Here is a 13,529-nt window from a genome sequence, read left to right on the forward strand (position 1 = left end):
CCTTCCCTGGATAACTCGCCTAGTCACCCTATTGTGCAACTTGACAATGCCCCGCTCTTGTTGTGGTTCTTGTGGCTGTGCCTGCAGGTTATGCAGTGGATTGCTGGGTACCAGGAGGCGCTTGGCGAATTTGGGGTGGAGGAGGAGGACGTGGCTTTCCCACTGAGCCCCCGTTCGGGCGTAAGCCTGCTAATCGGCAAGTATGTGGACCGCACGGTTGCCACTCTCTCTTCCTGGCTCAACAACATTGTTGAGGGTGACTTCAAATTTGAGCCCAAGGCGAGTGCGGAGGGGCGCATGTGGACTCCGGGCGCAGTCGACTTCTTCCGCATCTTGAATGAGCAGGTGGCAGTGGTGGCAGAGGTGAACCAGGGCGACATGCTGCTGCGCGTGGGCCAGGTGAGAGTGCAGGATTGGGGCCGGACAGAGGATTCGGGGCTGACTGCTGCCCGTTTGGGCAGGGCGGAGAGTCCAACCTGATGTGCTCGTACCCTCCCCCTGAGCCTCGCACAGTTGCTTCTGACGATGCTCTCAACTCCAACCATGGCCCTGTTCCCTCTCCATAGGCCGCAGTGGTGACGATGGAAGACTTCCAGGCGGCTCAGCGCCGTTATGTCAGCGATGGTCTGCCGCTGGAGATGCTGTGCGCCGTGATCAACAACAACGTGCGTTGCTATGATGAGTCGCTCGAGTTTGCCGAGGGGCTGGAGGAGCGGTTTGCGGAGCATCTGAAAGGTGGGGATGGATGCCTGGGCTGGCTGGCTTGATGGATGGGTGGGTGGGTGGGTGGGTAATTAGCATGCTGGGCCACGCTCAACATCTTCCACGCTGAACATCTTTCACTATCACTGCTGCTGCCCCTGTGCCCGTCGTCTCACCCGCCCTTTCTCAGGGTCGCTGGATGTGGAGGGCGCGTGCCGTGGCTTCCTGGACCTGGCAAAAGAAGGCGTTGCCGCCTGCGTGGCGGTTGTCTTTTCCGACCCCGCCTTTGCCGAGCTCTTCACTCGCCTCTATTGCAGCGAGGACGGGAGGAGCGGCAGCATCATGGGCAGTGTGCTGGCCACCCTAGAAGACTTCCTTCAGGACTTTGAGCGCATGGTGCAGCCGCCCTTCTATCGGAGGTGAATCGCGAGGTGGCTGCTTGAAGCATTGCGGCTTGCTGGCCTGCTTGACCTGCCGCCCCACTTGCATTTCCCAAGTCCTGCTCGCAACTGCCTGGCCTGCTGTTGTTTCCAACGCACTCCCCAATAGGCTGGCAGAAGCACTTCTGGAGGAGTGCGTGGCACACTTTGTGGCAGCGGTCGTTTCCTTCCTGCGTAGCGTCACGGAAGACGAGGTGGCAGCCATTCGGCGCGACTACGACCGCCTGCGCCAGTTCTTTGCACGGTACACCAAGGCAGACAAGGTTGGTCGGAAGCTTCGATGGGATTGAGATTTGTGGGCTTTTGCTGCGCCTCAACCTGCCCATAAGCCCACAGCCATTTCTCTGCAGGTGGCACGTGAGTGCCAGCCACTGGCTGATGTGTGCGAGTTCCTGATGGCAGACAGTGTGGAGTCTTTCGTATTGTCCTACACCACCCTGCTCACCTCTGCCCCGGGCATCACCCCCACCCTGCTGGCCAACCTTATCAATGCCCGAGCCACCTCAGACAAGCACATGACCAAGGCAGATGCACGGGAGGTCAGTGGCCAGGCCAGGCTAGGGCAGGGTGCAGCGGCAGGATCGGGCACAGAGCAGCCGAATTGCTAGCCGTGGTGTTCAGCTTCTGGCCTGGCCAGTTCGCTGTTGTGCTGTCTGGCGGCAGCCAGCACCGTCCTGCCTCTGCTGCTTGACCTGCCGTAGGTGCTGGAGCACTGCCGTGAGGTGTTTATTGATCGTCAGGCACGGGCTGGGGTCGAGGAGACGGGCCCCTCAGTGGCCCAGACGGCGGCGGCGGCAGCATCCACAGCAGCGCAGGCTAAGGGCGGCAAGCCACCCAATGCCAAGGAGGTGGCCTTCAGAGCAGCGGTGAATGTAGCACGAAAGAGGGGGGGCGGCGCTGCTTTGGCTACACCCTCCAAATCTGCTGCTCTCTAGCCCTGCGCCGAACATGACACTTGCCTTTCAACCATGTCAGCCCATTTGCTACATTTCGGCACTGCACCCTGATTGCTTTCTCCAATGCAGTCTTTTCACTCCTTGTAATACGCATTGAACGTCAGCTCGCTGAATCCGCCGAAATCCAGGCCTGGCCGCCACTGCCCAATGCCCACATCCTCGGGCCTAGCGCCTGCTGGCGCATCCATAGAATAATCCCACTTGGGCTGCAGGAGCATAAGTTGAATGCGTCATCATCAGCATCAGATCCCCACCCCCACCCCCCATGCAGCAGCCGGAGCCGCCTGCTCGTGGTGCAGCTCGGGTGGGTCAGCTGGACCAGCACCAAGCCCACCTGTGTGAACACCGCAAAGGTGTTTCGACTGACGCCTGCGCTGAACTCTGGCCGCGGTGCGACAACGCTGCAACAGCAAAGGTGAAGATTAAACTACCACGATGGCAATCTAGCATGCTGTATTCAGAAGCCTTGTCTGTCCATGCAGCTTATAAGCAACAGTCCCACCAGCGTGAGTGAGGTGAAGACCTCACCAGTGTGGGGTGCCGCGCAGTAGCCCGCCGGAGTGCACCTGCAGGCAATGGGCAAATGCGGTGTGCGATGGCAGGGTGGATGTGCAGTGCGCCAGCAGATGGCCCGGTCGGCTCCTCCTGCATCTCTTCTCTCCCTAACCCAGCCAGCCTCAATACCTGCATTGCTTCTCCGATTTGGAATCCCACGTGATCCTCTGGGATTGCAACCTGGATGACATGCCCTGCACCCCGCATACCAAGCAGCAGTGGAAAGTGAAGCGGTGAGCACAGGAGATTCATGACGGCAAGCGAGCAACTCGGGAATCAGCACAAGCTGCAGCCGTGCCATCACACACCGACCTGAGCGGTCCTTGACGTGCAGCCCCGACTGCGGGTCGGGGCAGGCTACCGGTCGCCCCTCCATGTCGATGTACAATGCGCTGCACAGCCCCGTCAGGCTGCCGTGGTCGGTGTGCCAGCCGCACCAGTTGGCATCTATGCTGCAGCTGCGCACAGGGTTGGTTCCAGCCGTGGCAACCGGGGCAAAGTAGTGCAGCAAGCGGCCTGCAGGGAAGGGGAAGAGAGGGAGATGGATAAGGTGAGGGCCAGTGGCAGGGGCACTCAGGAAACTGCAGCCGCATCACCAGCATGAGCAGCAGACAACGGCGATGGCAATCCACAGCTAGGCGCCCAAACAGCGCTGCACTGGCTGGCAGTGGAGGGCCTCCCTCACAGACCGGGATTTCTGTCTCCACCTCACCCTTAGGGCAGGGTGACTGTCGCAGAATGTCGTGAAGGCGGGGTGGGTAGCCTGCCTTGGAAGCAACGTACTTGTCCGCGTGCCCCGCCAGCAGCAACCCGACATTGAGGATCAGGCGTCCCAGCGCCTTGAACGCCGCTTCCAGCACTGGCAGCTCGCTCCGCGGCCACATGTTTGGGCGGCAGTACGAGGGGAACCGGCGCTGCAGGTCGGCGTCGCCACACGACGGATCGTCATGCAGCGGGTTGGCATAGAATGAGCCCTTGCGCGTGTCGGGCTGACCGCCCTCCAGCGTCTCCCGTCCGCAGCTCCACCCAAAGCTGAACCGCGAACCCGGGTCCTCCAGCGCCGACAGCGTTGCCTGGGGCAGCGCCGCCAGCTTGGCGGCCAGCGGCAGCAGCCCCTGACGCAGTTGCTCGTAGCCTGGCACACCACTCACAGTGGCGATGCCCAGGCCTGAGGGGCCGTAGGCCTGCAATGTGGTTGGCAACTAGGTGCAAAGTACTAGGCAGTGGCATTGCCCTCGGGTGGCGCAACTGACATGGTATCAATAGCATCTGCCCACCTCCTCCAGCTGCGCGCTGATGTCGACATCAGGGTTGGCCAGATCCTCGTATCTCAGAACGACCACTCGCGAGGAGGCAGACAGCTGCGCCGCAAGGCGGGTGCGTTGGGGTGAGATTGCGTGCGTGGCGGCTGGGCTCCAGAGCATATGCATGTGCACATACCTGCCCGGTGACAGGTGTAACTCCACTCATGTGCAACTGCTCTGAAGGCGGAGTCTGGGTGCACCAGCAGTAACCTCGGCTGTGGCAGCGGCGGCGGCGGCGGCAGAGGAGAAGGCGGCAGAGGAGCAAGGTCCACACAAAGCATTCAAGGGTTAGGATCTTGCCCCGCCGTCCCCTTCCGCAACTGCGTCAGTAATCACCAGGGCTGTAATAAATTCCAGCCGCAGAACGGCGAGAAGTGGCTCCGTGCGTCTCCCCCGCCAACAGCACGTCCAATCGTCAAATTGCCACGCCGCGCAGCGCTGCAATCAAACTCAAACTTGTACTGCAGTATCGTCCTGCAATGTCAGCGAGTAGCGCAGGAACCCAATGTGCATACCTGAATTGCCCTCGCACAGCCTTGGTTGTCAATCCCTGGCAATGGAGGAGCAGCCAGCTTCAAAACGGCGCAGCGTCTTCAAGAGAGGTCAGAAGCAGGAGCTGTTTGATGATGGACAGGAGCCTGATGAGCAGGCCGAGCTGCTGGGAAAGCTGGGAGAGCTGCACTCGGTGTGGGCCATGGAGCGCACAGGGTGAGCACATGGCACGGACTGCTTCGCAAACTAATGAGACGTATCGGGGGGCAAGGCGTGGGCCCGATGTGCCCCTCCCCACCCCACCCCACCCCCCGGCCAGGGACATGCATACAGGACATGCATACATGCGGTGGCGGTGCCCGCCAACCGGCCTACCACCCCACCCCACACCCTCTCCTGCTTCCAGGCGCGACTTGGCAGCCGCCATCTGGCGACCCGAGCTGGGCCTGGCCGAGGTGGTGTTGCAGAAGGGCAAGCTGCTGGCGCACATGGGGTTCATGCGTGGCAGCAAGCTCTACCTGTTCATCGAGGAAGCCGTGTGAGTAGAGTGGGGCCGGATCAATCTGGCTATACAGTTCCAAGTTGTTCATCTGACTTCACGTGTACCTGCCTCATTTGTCATGCAACTGATGAGGCCCAGCCAAGCACATTGCTGGCCTACCCACCCATCCGCCTTGCCTCGTGCCTGCTGCAGCTACCTGCTGGACCGCGCCAACCTGCTGCTGTTCTTGCATCAAGCGCACAGCGGCACCGACAGCAGTGGGCGGAGGTGGCAGCAGTCGCAGCAGCAGCGGCTGTTGTCGCTAGCCGAGGCGCATGACCTGATGCTGGCAACGGGGGTTAGCATGGACCGCTACCTTGTCTTCTGCAAGCTGCTACGAGCCGGGTACATTGTGCAGCGCCACCCCGCACGCTGGCTGCTGCGCCCGGGCGAGGGCCCCGTGCAGGCCTGGGCAGGGTGGGGCCAGGCCCCCGCCATGGCCGCCGGCGGCAAGCAGCAGCAAGTTTGTGGGGCGCGCTCCGCGGTGGTGCAGCAGTGCCAGCAGCAGCAAGTCCAGCAGCAGCAGCCCTTGGCGGCAGCCCGAGCAGGCAGCACAGTTCCCACGCCCCCGGCGGCTCTGCCAGCTGGCCGCACCCCCAAGAGGCCCAAGGTGCAGCCTCAGCAGCAGCGCAGCGGCACATGGTGGGTGGCTGGGCCAGCCAGCGTGCAGCAACAGCAACAAGGGCAACTGCATGACGTGCACAGCAGTAGCGCCAACCCCTGGCTGCGGTGCCTGCCTGCCAACTTCCTAGACTCGCTGCCACGGTGCACGGTGCTACCGGATGCGGCGCAGCGTGCCCGTGCCGCCTTCCCATGCATGGCGCCGCTGCAGGCGATTCCGCTGGCTGAGCTGCAGCCACCAACAGGGCCTTCCGGTGGCCACCACCTGCTGGTGAGTGAGGTGCATGCGAGTGTGCTTGCTGTGATGCCGACCGCTCCTGATACATTTTTGAATGCATGTCGGGAAGACTCAAGCACGTCTTCATCCCACCCACCTCCTCCCCAACTTCAACATCCTGCCCTGCAGCACTACGACGTGTTCAACTCCAACAGCAGGTTCAGCCGCAAGGCGCCTGGCAACCCCGCCTTTGTGGTGTCGGTGCTGCCTTGCACCGCGCTGCCCACACCACAGGACATGTCAGCAGCCGATGCAGCGGCCGACGGCGTGCCGGTACGTTTTTCCACGATTGAGAAGGGTGACATCTGCTACTATGGGCTAGCACATGTAGAGCTCCGCTCCATTTTGCCATCGTGATCGATCGGTGTACAATGTAACATGCTGCTGGGTCGAAGTTAGAGTAGGCTTGTGTGTAGCTGCCAGTGCAAAGCAATGCCAGCTGTGGGATGCATAGCCTTGGTCACGGCAGTCAGTGGAGCAGAGCAGCTGCGATGGCCTGAGCAGCTGGCAGGCCCATGCCTGGTGCAACACTGGCAAGCATCGCTGCAGCTGCTGCCCTGGCAGCAGCAGCATTTGGCAGTTGCGCCTCGCCCAACATGTCCTGCACCTGCCTCGCCGTCTGCTGCAGCACTCCTGCCATTGGCACGCCATGCAGCTGGAGATAAGAGCCCAGCATGCCCGCCGCTGCCACAACCTCCGCTGCTGCCGTTGGCACCTCAGCTGGTACTGCTAGCGCGCCGCTGCTCACGTAGTGGCGCAGGGCTTTGCCGCTGATGGCCCTGCTGTCAGTCCACGCCGCCTCCAGCTGCTGCCAACAGGCCTGCAGCAACAGCGGGCTGATAACCGGCTCCCACTGTTCTGCAGCTGACTCACCACCTGCATGTGCAAGAGGCACATGTTGGAAGGATCACAGCAGGTGGGACGAGAACACAATGAGTCCTCCTGGGTGCAATCTATCAGCGAAAGGCCATGCCCACCTGTGCCCTGCTGCAGCGCCGCTGCGTGCGCAACCGTGCCCGCCAGCCCCAGGGCTCCGTCGTAGTAAGCCAGGCCCAGCGCAAGGCTGTGCAGTGGCACCGCCGGTGGCAGCCTCCCCCACAGCTGTGACGGAGCGGCACTGGCACTAACGCCGTCGGCCAGCCCCTGCAGAATGGGTGCATGCGAGCGACCGCTGAGGTTGCGCTGCACAGGCAGGAGGTAGTGGGCAGAAATTTGATGCAACCTACAACACCAGCTCGCCTGCTTGATGCAATACAGCAGCAGGTAGGTGGGCAGCGCGGTGGGCTTCTCCTTGGTGATGCACTCGTACAGGGCGCCCCTGCACCAAGGAAGGGAGACGACTTCCTGGGTGACACAGCAGGAGAAGCCAGCCAGCAGCCTCACACCAGGCCAGAGGCGGCCACCACATGCCCTGCCAGATTTCCTCCCGGATGCTACCTGCAGAAGTTACGGAAGCTGCAGGCTGCCACGGGCAAGCGTGAACAGAAGTTACCCAGCGCTTCGCCATCGCTGCCGCCTCCACAAAACAGCTGCAACAGGCAAACCAATGGTCAGAAGGAGCACCAGCACTGAGTTAGCCTGTAAGCTTGGTGCAACAAATTGCCGTGTACGCTCACTCACGTTTGCAAAGCACATGACGAAGGGGTTGGAGCCAAAGGTTGAGCAGAGATTGACCAAGTCGAAGGAATCGGCGCCAGCCGAGGCATCGCTGCCGCCGCCACCATGATGTACCATGCGGCTCAGCAGTGAGCGAACGCCTGCGATAGAGCAGAGCGACAGCGGCATTTAACAGCCAACTCAAACAACCTATGCTACAAACAATTTCCAATGGCGGTAAATGGGGTGCACAGCAACAGGTCTCACCCGAGGGGTCATCTGCATAGGGCAGCGCCCCCGCCTTGCGCTGCACAAACAGGGTGCGAGTTGCATACAGCGCATCCAGGGAGGGGCCACGCCCGCTGCCCACTGCTCCTTGCCGCGTCAGCAGCTGTTGGTGCCAGTAGCGCGGACCTGTCACTCGCACTGCGCCGACCTGCGGGAGCATGCATGACGGGCGATAGGCATCGTCTATTTGGCGTTCAATCGAGCAGCGCTGCATGGCATAGCAAGGAATTGCCCGTAAGATTCTCAAAAGCGTCCGCCGCAGTGCCTGCACCTGCTTCTGCTCTGGCAGCAGGCAGGGCGCAATACGGTCAAAAGTGATGCCACCGTCGCCACGACGATGGTCGAGGCCGCCGCCAATGGCAGGTGTGGTACTACAGTCATTTTCGAAAACGTCTGCTGAAGACGCTTGGTAACCGGCTGCAGCCGACTGAGCTGCCAAGTCAGCGAGCACGTCGCCTGCGCCCTGCACCAGCAATCCAATGAGGTTGCCAGGATGAAACATGTATGTGGCAACCCTGGCTTGTGCTGCACTAAGCACTGTGGAGCACCCAACATGCCTTGCTGATGCTGGCCACCGGGCGCAGCACTGAACCAAAGTGGGCAGCAGCTGTTGGCGTTGACCCTGCGGAGTCGTGCAGCAGGATTTCGAGTGGCACATACACCGCCTGCACAAGCTTGAAGACAGGCGAGGGTTTGTGTCAGACAGTAACTGCGCAGTGCAATACCAAGCGCAACACCAAGTGGCGGTGAAGTTCACAGGCCACTGGTACAGCGTCTTCGCTTGCCTGCTTGGTGTCAACATCAATGGCGTCGACACTGCGCGGCTGGGCCGCCAACACGTATAGGTGGCGGAAGGCCTGCAAGCAGTGCAGATCAAGCCACAGATGACGCATGTTGCTAAGCGAAGAAGGGATATCAGTCCAGCCTGCAGCCAGAAACGTGCTTGCCTGCAGATGGCAACGGTGATCCATGGTGGAGGCAGGCATGTGGGGGTAAAGGGAGATGACTAGCGCCGCCACTGCATATCACAAACAAATGAGTCAGCGAGGTGCACCTGGACCCCAGGGTCAGCTGTTGTATGCCGCATGGATGTGGGATAAAAAGGATGCTGATCAGCCCATGCCCACCTGCTTCCAGGCTGGTCCCAAAGGTGAGTGTGCCAGCACCCATGAAGAGGAAGCCAAGCGCCATGCTGCACGCAGGGGGTAGTTAGCCAGCATAGTCAGCATCAGGTAGACTGCAATCAGCAACATCCCCAAGCCAGCACCACCCACCTAACGACGCAGTGACTGCCATAGTTCAGGCTGCTGGTGGGAGGGGAGGCAGGACTGGGCTGCGAAGCATTGGAGAGCGTGGCAGTTGCCAGACGCTTTCGCAGGCCTGCATCGCGTAACGCCAAGGCGTACAGTGGTGAGGTAATGAGCCGGCAAAGCGCTTAGTGTGCGTTGGCAGGTTGTGCGATCACAAGGCCTCCCTCGCAAACGTTCGGAGGCGCTTAACGATCTGTCTGCGCACCCCTGAGCAGCTTCAAGGTGGGCAGGTGGCCGCTGCCCGCCATGACCACAGCAAGTGCCAGCAGTAGGCTGCCCAGGCAGTCCTCCAGCAGGTCGCGGTTTGTAGGGCTGGCCACACCTGGGGGCAGGCAGGTGCAGGCAAACTGGTAGTTTGTCAAGATCCATCCAAATGGCGGGGAAATCAGACAGTCAAGGCGGGCAGCAACATACGCCTCCTAGGCACGACAGCGACCAGCAAGCACAGTCATACTGTGGAGCCCTCCTGCCACCTCTTACCTGTGCCTGGTTCAGGGGCGTGCTGCTTAGCGGCCAGGAAGTGATGGACGTACTTCCTGCACAGAGGTGAATAGGACACGAATGCTGGTGCTTCAATGCGAAACGTGGAGCTGGATGCGTGCCCACCAGCAACAGACCGTTGCCAACCTCAGCACATCACCTAAGTAGCGCCTCTGCACGTGCATTAGAGGAACCTGCAAAGCGGATGCCAACTGCCAGGCATGCTCCAGCCAAACACCAGCAGTGTGCCTGCAGATGCAGCGTGGGTACGTGTGGTGGACCTGGAGCCAAGAACTGCCCATGCTTCCCTTCCGCCCGCCCCCCCGCCTCCCCCCCCCCGCCGCGCCGGGGCATCCCACCACCACAGCGTCCTTGGGTCACCTGCGTCAATGCCTCGTAGTCGGCATGCGGCACATCTGCGCCCTCGCTGGCCATAAACTTTGACAGCGGCCCCTGCAGCTTGTGCAGCTAGGGGGGACAGCTCACACATGCAGACCACCAGCGCGCGAGATGTTGCATCAGCGCTGCTCGTGTGTGTGCACCAGGGCCTGCTGGGCACCACACCGCACCTTGAGCAGGGGCGGCAGCTGCCCCAGCAGCCACTCCTCGGTGGGCTGGATGCTGTCCCACATCACTGCACGCAGACATAAAGTAGCGCGGGTGGGTGCATGTTCCGCTGAACATCGGCCATAAGCCTTGAGTAGGAATCCTGCCAGGCCAGCCAGTGTGTCTGGCACACACCTAGTGAACGCATCAGCATGCGCAATGCCAGCTGATCGGGCTGCACAAAGTCCATCGCAAAGTGGGTGTCGGGCAGCTGGAAGGCTGCCGCCACCTCGCCATCATTGGTTTGCAGGTACATGAGGCCCAGTGCCAGAGCCGCCGCAGGTGAGGTGACCCCCAAGTTGACCAGGTCGCCCTCCAGCACCACCTGCATGGCAGGAAGCGAGTTCAGCCAGGGCCAAGACGGGAATGGGGGTGACGGAGGAAGCTGTGAGAGGAAGACGCACCGGCAGCTGGATGCCATCGCTAGCTGCCAACGACTACACACCTGGCTGCTGCCCTGTGCAGCCGCCAGCTCCTCTGCCACACTGCCCACCACCCGCGCAGAGCCGTTATTGCGGGGAAGTGGGCCGTGCCGCGCCTCCGGCTCACCCAGCGTCAGGTCAAAGCCTGCAGCGGCACAGCAGAGCAAGTTCTGGAAGGCATGCACCGGGGGGTTTGGGAGCCAACTGACACTTGAGGCACACAACAGGACGCGCTCAGTGTGTCTGAAGGCAACCTACCAATCACGCCCGGCCCAAACACGCCATCACCAGGCAAGGCGACCTGGCCGCCTGCCGCCACCAGGCCTTGCTGCGTGCCTACTGTGCCGCTTTGAGAGCCACCAATCATGAAGTACCTAGGGGGCAGGAGGGTGGAAGGGCCAGGGAGAAGGGGGGTCCTAGGTGCCTTCCCAAACAGATCCCTGCGACCGACAAACCATACCACTGCCTGCTCTATGCTTGCCATAAGTCAAGTCACCTCAGCTTGTCCTCGAGGTGCAGGTCAGCAAGCCCCACCGCTGCCCTGCCCCTGCCCAGCGTGATGAGGCCCAGCGCCAGCCCCGCCGCCAGTGCATAGCCCTCGCGGTCCTGGGTTACACCCTGCAGAAAATCACCCAGGAAGGCGACGGGCTTCGGTTCTGACAGACTTCCACCCAGGTCTGGGCAGGTACCACAGTTGCAACCAAAGCACTCACGCCGCCTTGCCCCAGCAGCCCCACGCGACACCTTGTGCAGGCTGCTCGCCCCCAGCCCCTGCTGATGGCCCTCCTCCTCTTGAGAAGCACCGCCAGGTCTCCGTCCAATCTCCTCCAGCATCACCTCAGCCATCACCCTGCATACAAGGCCCGTATCCTAGCATCCTAATCGCTGCTGAACACCATGTGCAAACCAAAAGCAGTTGCCGAATCGGCATGGTCGCTCTGAACCCACCTGTGACAGGTGCTCTGGAAAAGTAGGCCGACCCCCGCCAGCGCTGCTGCCTGCACCAGCGGCGAGATGTCCAGCTCCGGGTATGACGAGGGGTGGCGGGTGGGCAGATGCAGAAAGAGGGTCTTGCTGATGGTCGCGTCCTGGCTGCCCCTGCAGGCAAGGCAGGCAATGCATGTGGCGGTGGCACCGAAACAAACTCGGAAGATGAGAGGGAGGCATCGATGCATGGACCAATGCAAACACAACCCGGAGAATGCGGCAGCAATCGCCAGGACACCCACCGCTTGGAGGCTGCCATGCCAAGCAGCACGCCGATGATGGTGGCATCGTGCTCCTGGGCCAGGTAGCGGTACAGGTCGGTGGCAGCCAGGCAGCTGTGGGAGGGCGCAGGGCGAGGGATAGGCAGCAGGACCATGCATGTCATGCCTGTCAAGAACAAATAGCTCTGGCAGGCATGCCCAAGCACTGCCAGACTCGTTGGGACCCACCTGAGGTGCCCGGTCAGGCCCAGTGCCATAAGCATTCCGGCATGGGAGTAGCTCGGTTCTGCGGTTAGCAATTTGCAGGCAGATGGCGCGGGGTCAGCAATTTCAGGCGACACAGCACCCGCATCCCGAGTTCTCAGGATACCCACCAAGCGGCTTGTTGTAGACCACCCAGGTGCGCGTCAGCTGGTGGGTGCCAGGCGCCAGGCGCAGCCCTGCCGCCACACCATTGTGGAACTCGGGCCAGGCAGTCTGCTCTGCAAAGGCGCCGCCACCTACAGCACAGCAGCAGTGCAGATGGAATGAGAACGATGATATACTAACTGGCAGGGTGTGTCGGAACAGAATGCTTGTCACCAGTGTGCTTCTAAACAGCGAATAATTCTTCAAACTACAGCAGTTTTTGGCAACTACCAGGCCATTCAGCTGCATGCCCCCAGTCCAAGAAGGCACATACCTACTGCTGGGGCTGCCCCCGTGAAGTCCAGGTTGACCACAGCATTGTTTTGCTCGGGCAAACGCCCGGCTGCGGTGAGGGCAAGAAGCGCGCACAGGCAAATGCAGTAATGGGAGCGCAGTTCAGGTAGCTGGAGCTGGCCAAGCCGCACTCACAACAACAACCAGCCAGACAAGCTAGCAGCGGCTAGTCGGCTGCGTCACAGGCCCGCACAGACCAGAACCACCCACCTAGACAGAGCGGGGGGATGTGGAGGGGTTCGGTAGGCAGTGGGCGCAAGGTGCCCAGCGTCAGCGCCCCACGGCCCAGTGGCAGCGCACATGTCCTGATGGCCAACACTGTCAGCTTCAACTGCTGTGCAGCGGTGCCCTCTGCAGCAGCAAAGATGGCAGGAATGTCCTCGCATGAAGTAGGAGTGTAATACATAATGAGGCCCATGCCGCATTCATAAAAGATGACGTTGACAGCCTCAAAGCATTGGGTCAGGCACACCATTGGTGGTCACTTGCCTGCATCGCTGGGCTCTGGCACATTGCCAACGCGCAGGGTGACGGGAGCACTGCTGCGGAGAAGGCGGCGCACCTCCAACAGGCGCAGGTCGCGCCCGAACCGCAGGCTGGCAGCCTGTGGGGGGCCCAGCCACACCAAAGAGACTCAGATGTTGCTCCCAAACAAAATGCACAGATAACTGCTCATCAGATACCCCACCGCGGGGGTGTCTGGGTCGCAACCGCCATTAGCATACACACCTGCTGTTTCAGGTTCTCCATGCCATCACCCGCAGCAGGGTTCCCTGCCGATTTCACTGCACCGCGGGATGAAGCCACAACAGTAGGCGCTCCATCACCGTCGGCCTCCCACGCATCGCCGCCTCGGCCAGGTGCAGCCACTGGAAGCTCCAGCCGCTGGGTGTAAGGTACAGGCAGCAGCTCGGGGGCTTTAAGCACCCTGCTGCTCTCCCCCTTGGGAGCCTCCAGTAGGCTGCCACAGCCACCTTGGCTCATGTCAGCAACACATTGAGAGTTGCGGGTGGCCGATGCCAGGGGGGG

At 61.4% G+C, this 13,529-nt stretch overlaps 4 protein-coding genes across 4 annotated transcripts in view; 2 read left to right on the forward strand and 2 right to left on the reverse strand.

Moving 5' to 3' along the window:
* The window catches only part of CHLNCDRAFT_135247 (hypothetical protein), a gene marked incomplete at both ends in the record, with an annotated part of 2,256 nt that extends 179 nt beyond the window's left edge, over positions 1-2,077 (forward strand). Inside the window, 6 exons of the mRNA XM_005846558.1 lie at positions 88-399; positions 567-735; positions 893-1,121; positions 1,252-1,405; positions 1,493-1,681; positions 1,844-2,077. Of these exons, the coding sequence (XP_005846620.1) occupies positions 88-399; positions 567-735; positions 893-1,121; positions 1,252-1,405; positions 1,493-1,681; positions 1,844-2,077 (1,287 nt within the window). The remainder of the gene's footprint in view (positions 1-87; positions 400-566; positions 736-892; positions 1,122-1,251; positions 1,406-1,492; positions 1,682-1,843) is intronic.
* A 95-nt stretch (positions 2,078-2,172) lies between these two features.
* On the reverse strand, positions 2,173-4,123 carry CHLNCDRAFT_135248 (hypothetical protein; the record flags this gene model as incomplete). Its single annotated transcript, XM_005846699.1, has 8 exons — positions 2,173-2,304; positions 2,433-2,499; positions 2,627-2,664; positions 2,783-2,847; positions 2,966-3,169; positions 3,366-3,837; positions 3,931-4,014; positions 4,094-4,123. The coding sequence occupies 8 exons, from the start codon at positions 4,121-4,123 to the stop codon at positions 2,173-2,175; spliced, it is 1,092 nt and encodes a 363-aa protein (XP_005846761.1).
* Positions 4,124-4,513: 390 nt separating this feature from the next.
* CHLNCDRAFT_135249 (hypothetical protein) lies at positions 4,514-6,245 on the forward strand (the record flags this gene model as incomplete). Its single annotated transcript, XM_005846559.1, has 4 exons — positions 4,514-4,665; positions 4,856-4,987; positions 5,144-5,882; positions 6,018-6,245. The coding sequence occupies 4 exons, from the start codon at positions 4,514-4,516 to the stop codon at positions 6,243-6,245; spliced, it is 1,251 nt and encodes a 416-aa protein (XP_005846621.1).
* A 3,883-nt stretch (positions 6,246-10,128) lies between these two features.
* CHLNCDRAFT_9822 (hypothetical protein) lies at positions 10,129-12,284 on the reverse strand (the record flags this gene model as incomplete). Its single annotated transcript, XM_005846700.1, has 10 exons — positions 10,129-10,196; positions 10,304-10,493; positions 10,892-10,964; positions 11,087-11,196; positions 11,328-11,347; positions 11,394-11,440; positions 11,539-11,688; positions 11,820-11,912; positions 12,027-12,084; positions 12,173-12,284. Coding segments are annotated over 10 exons (921 nt in total), but the record flags the coding sequence as incomplete, so codon positions are not given.
* Positions 12,285-13,529: the final 1,245 nt, after the last annotated feature.

The sequence above is a fragment of the Chlorella variabilis genome (genome assembly GCF_000147415.1).
Source record: "Chlorella variabilis unplaced genomic scaffold CHLNCscaffold_13, whole genome shotgun sequence".
Classification (NCBI taxonomy): domain Eukaryota; kingdom Viridiplantae; phylum Chlorophyta; class Trebouxiophyceae; order Chlorellales; family Chlorellaceae; genus Chlorella; species Chlorella variabilis.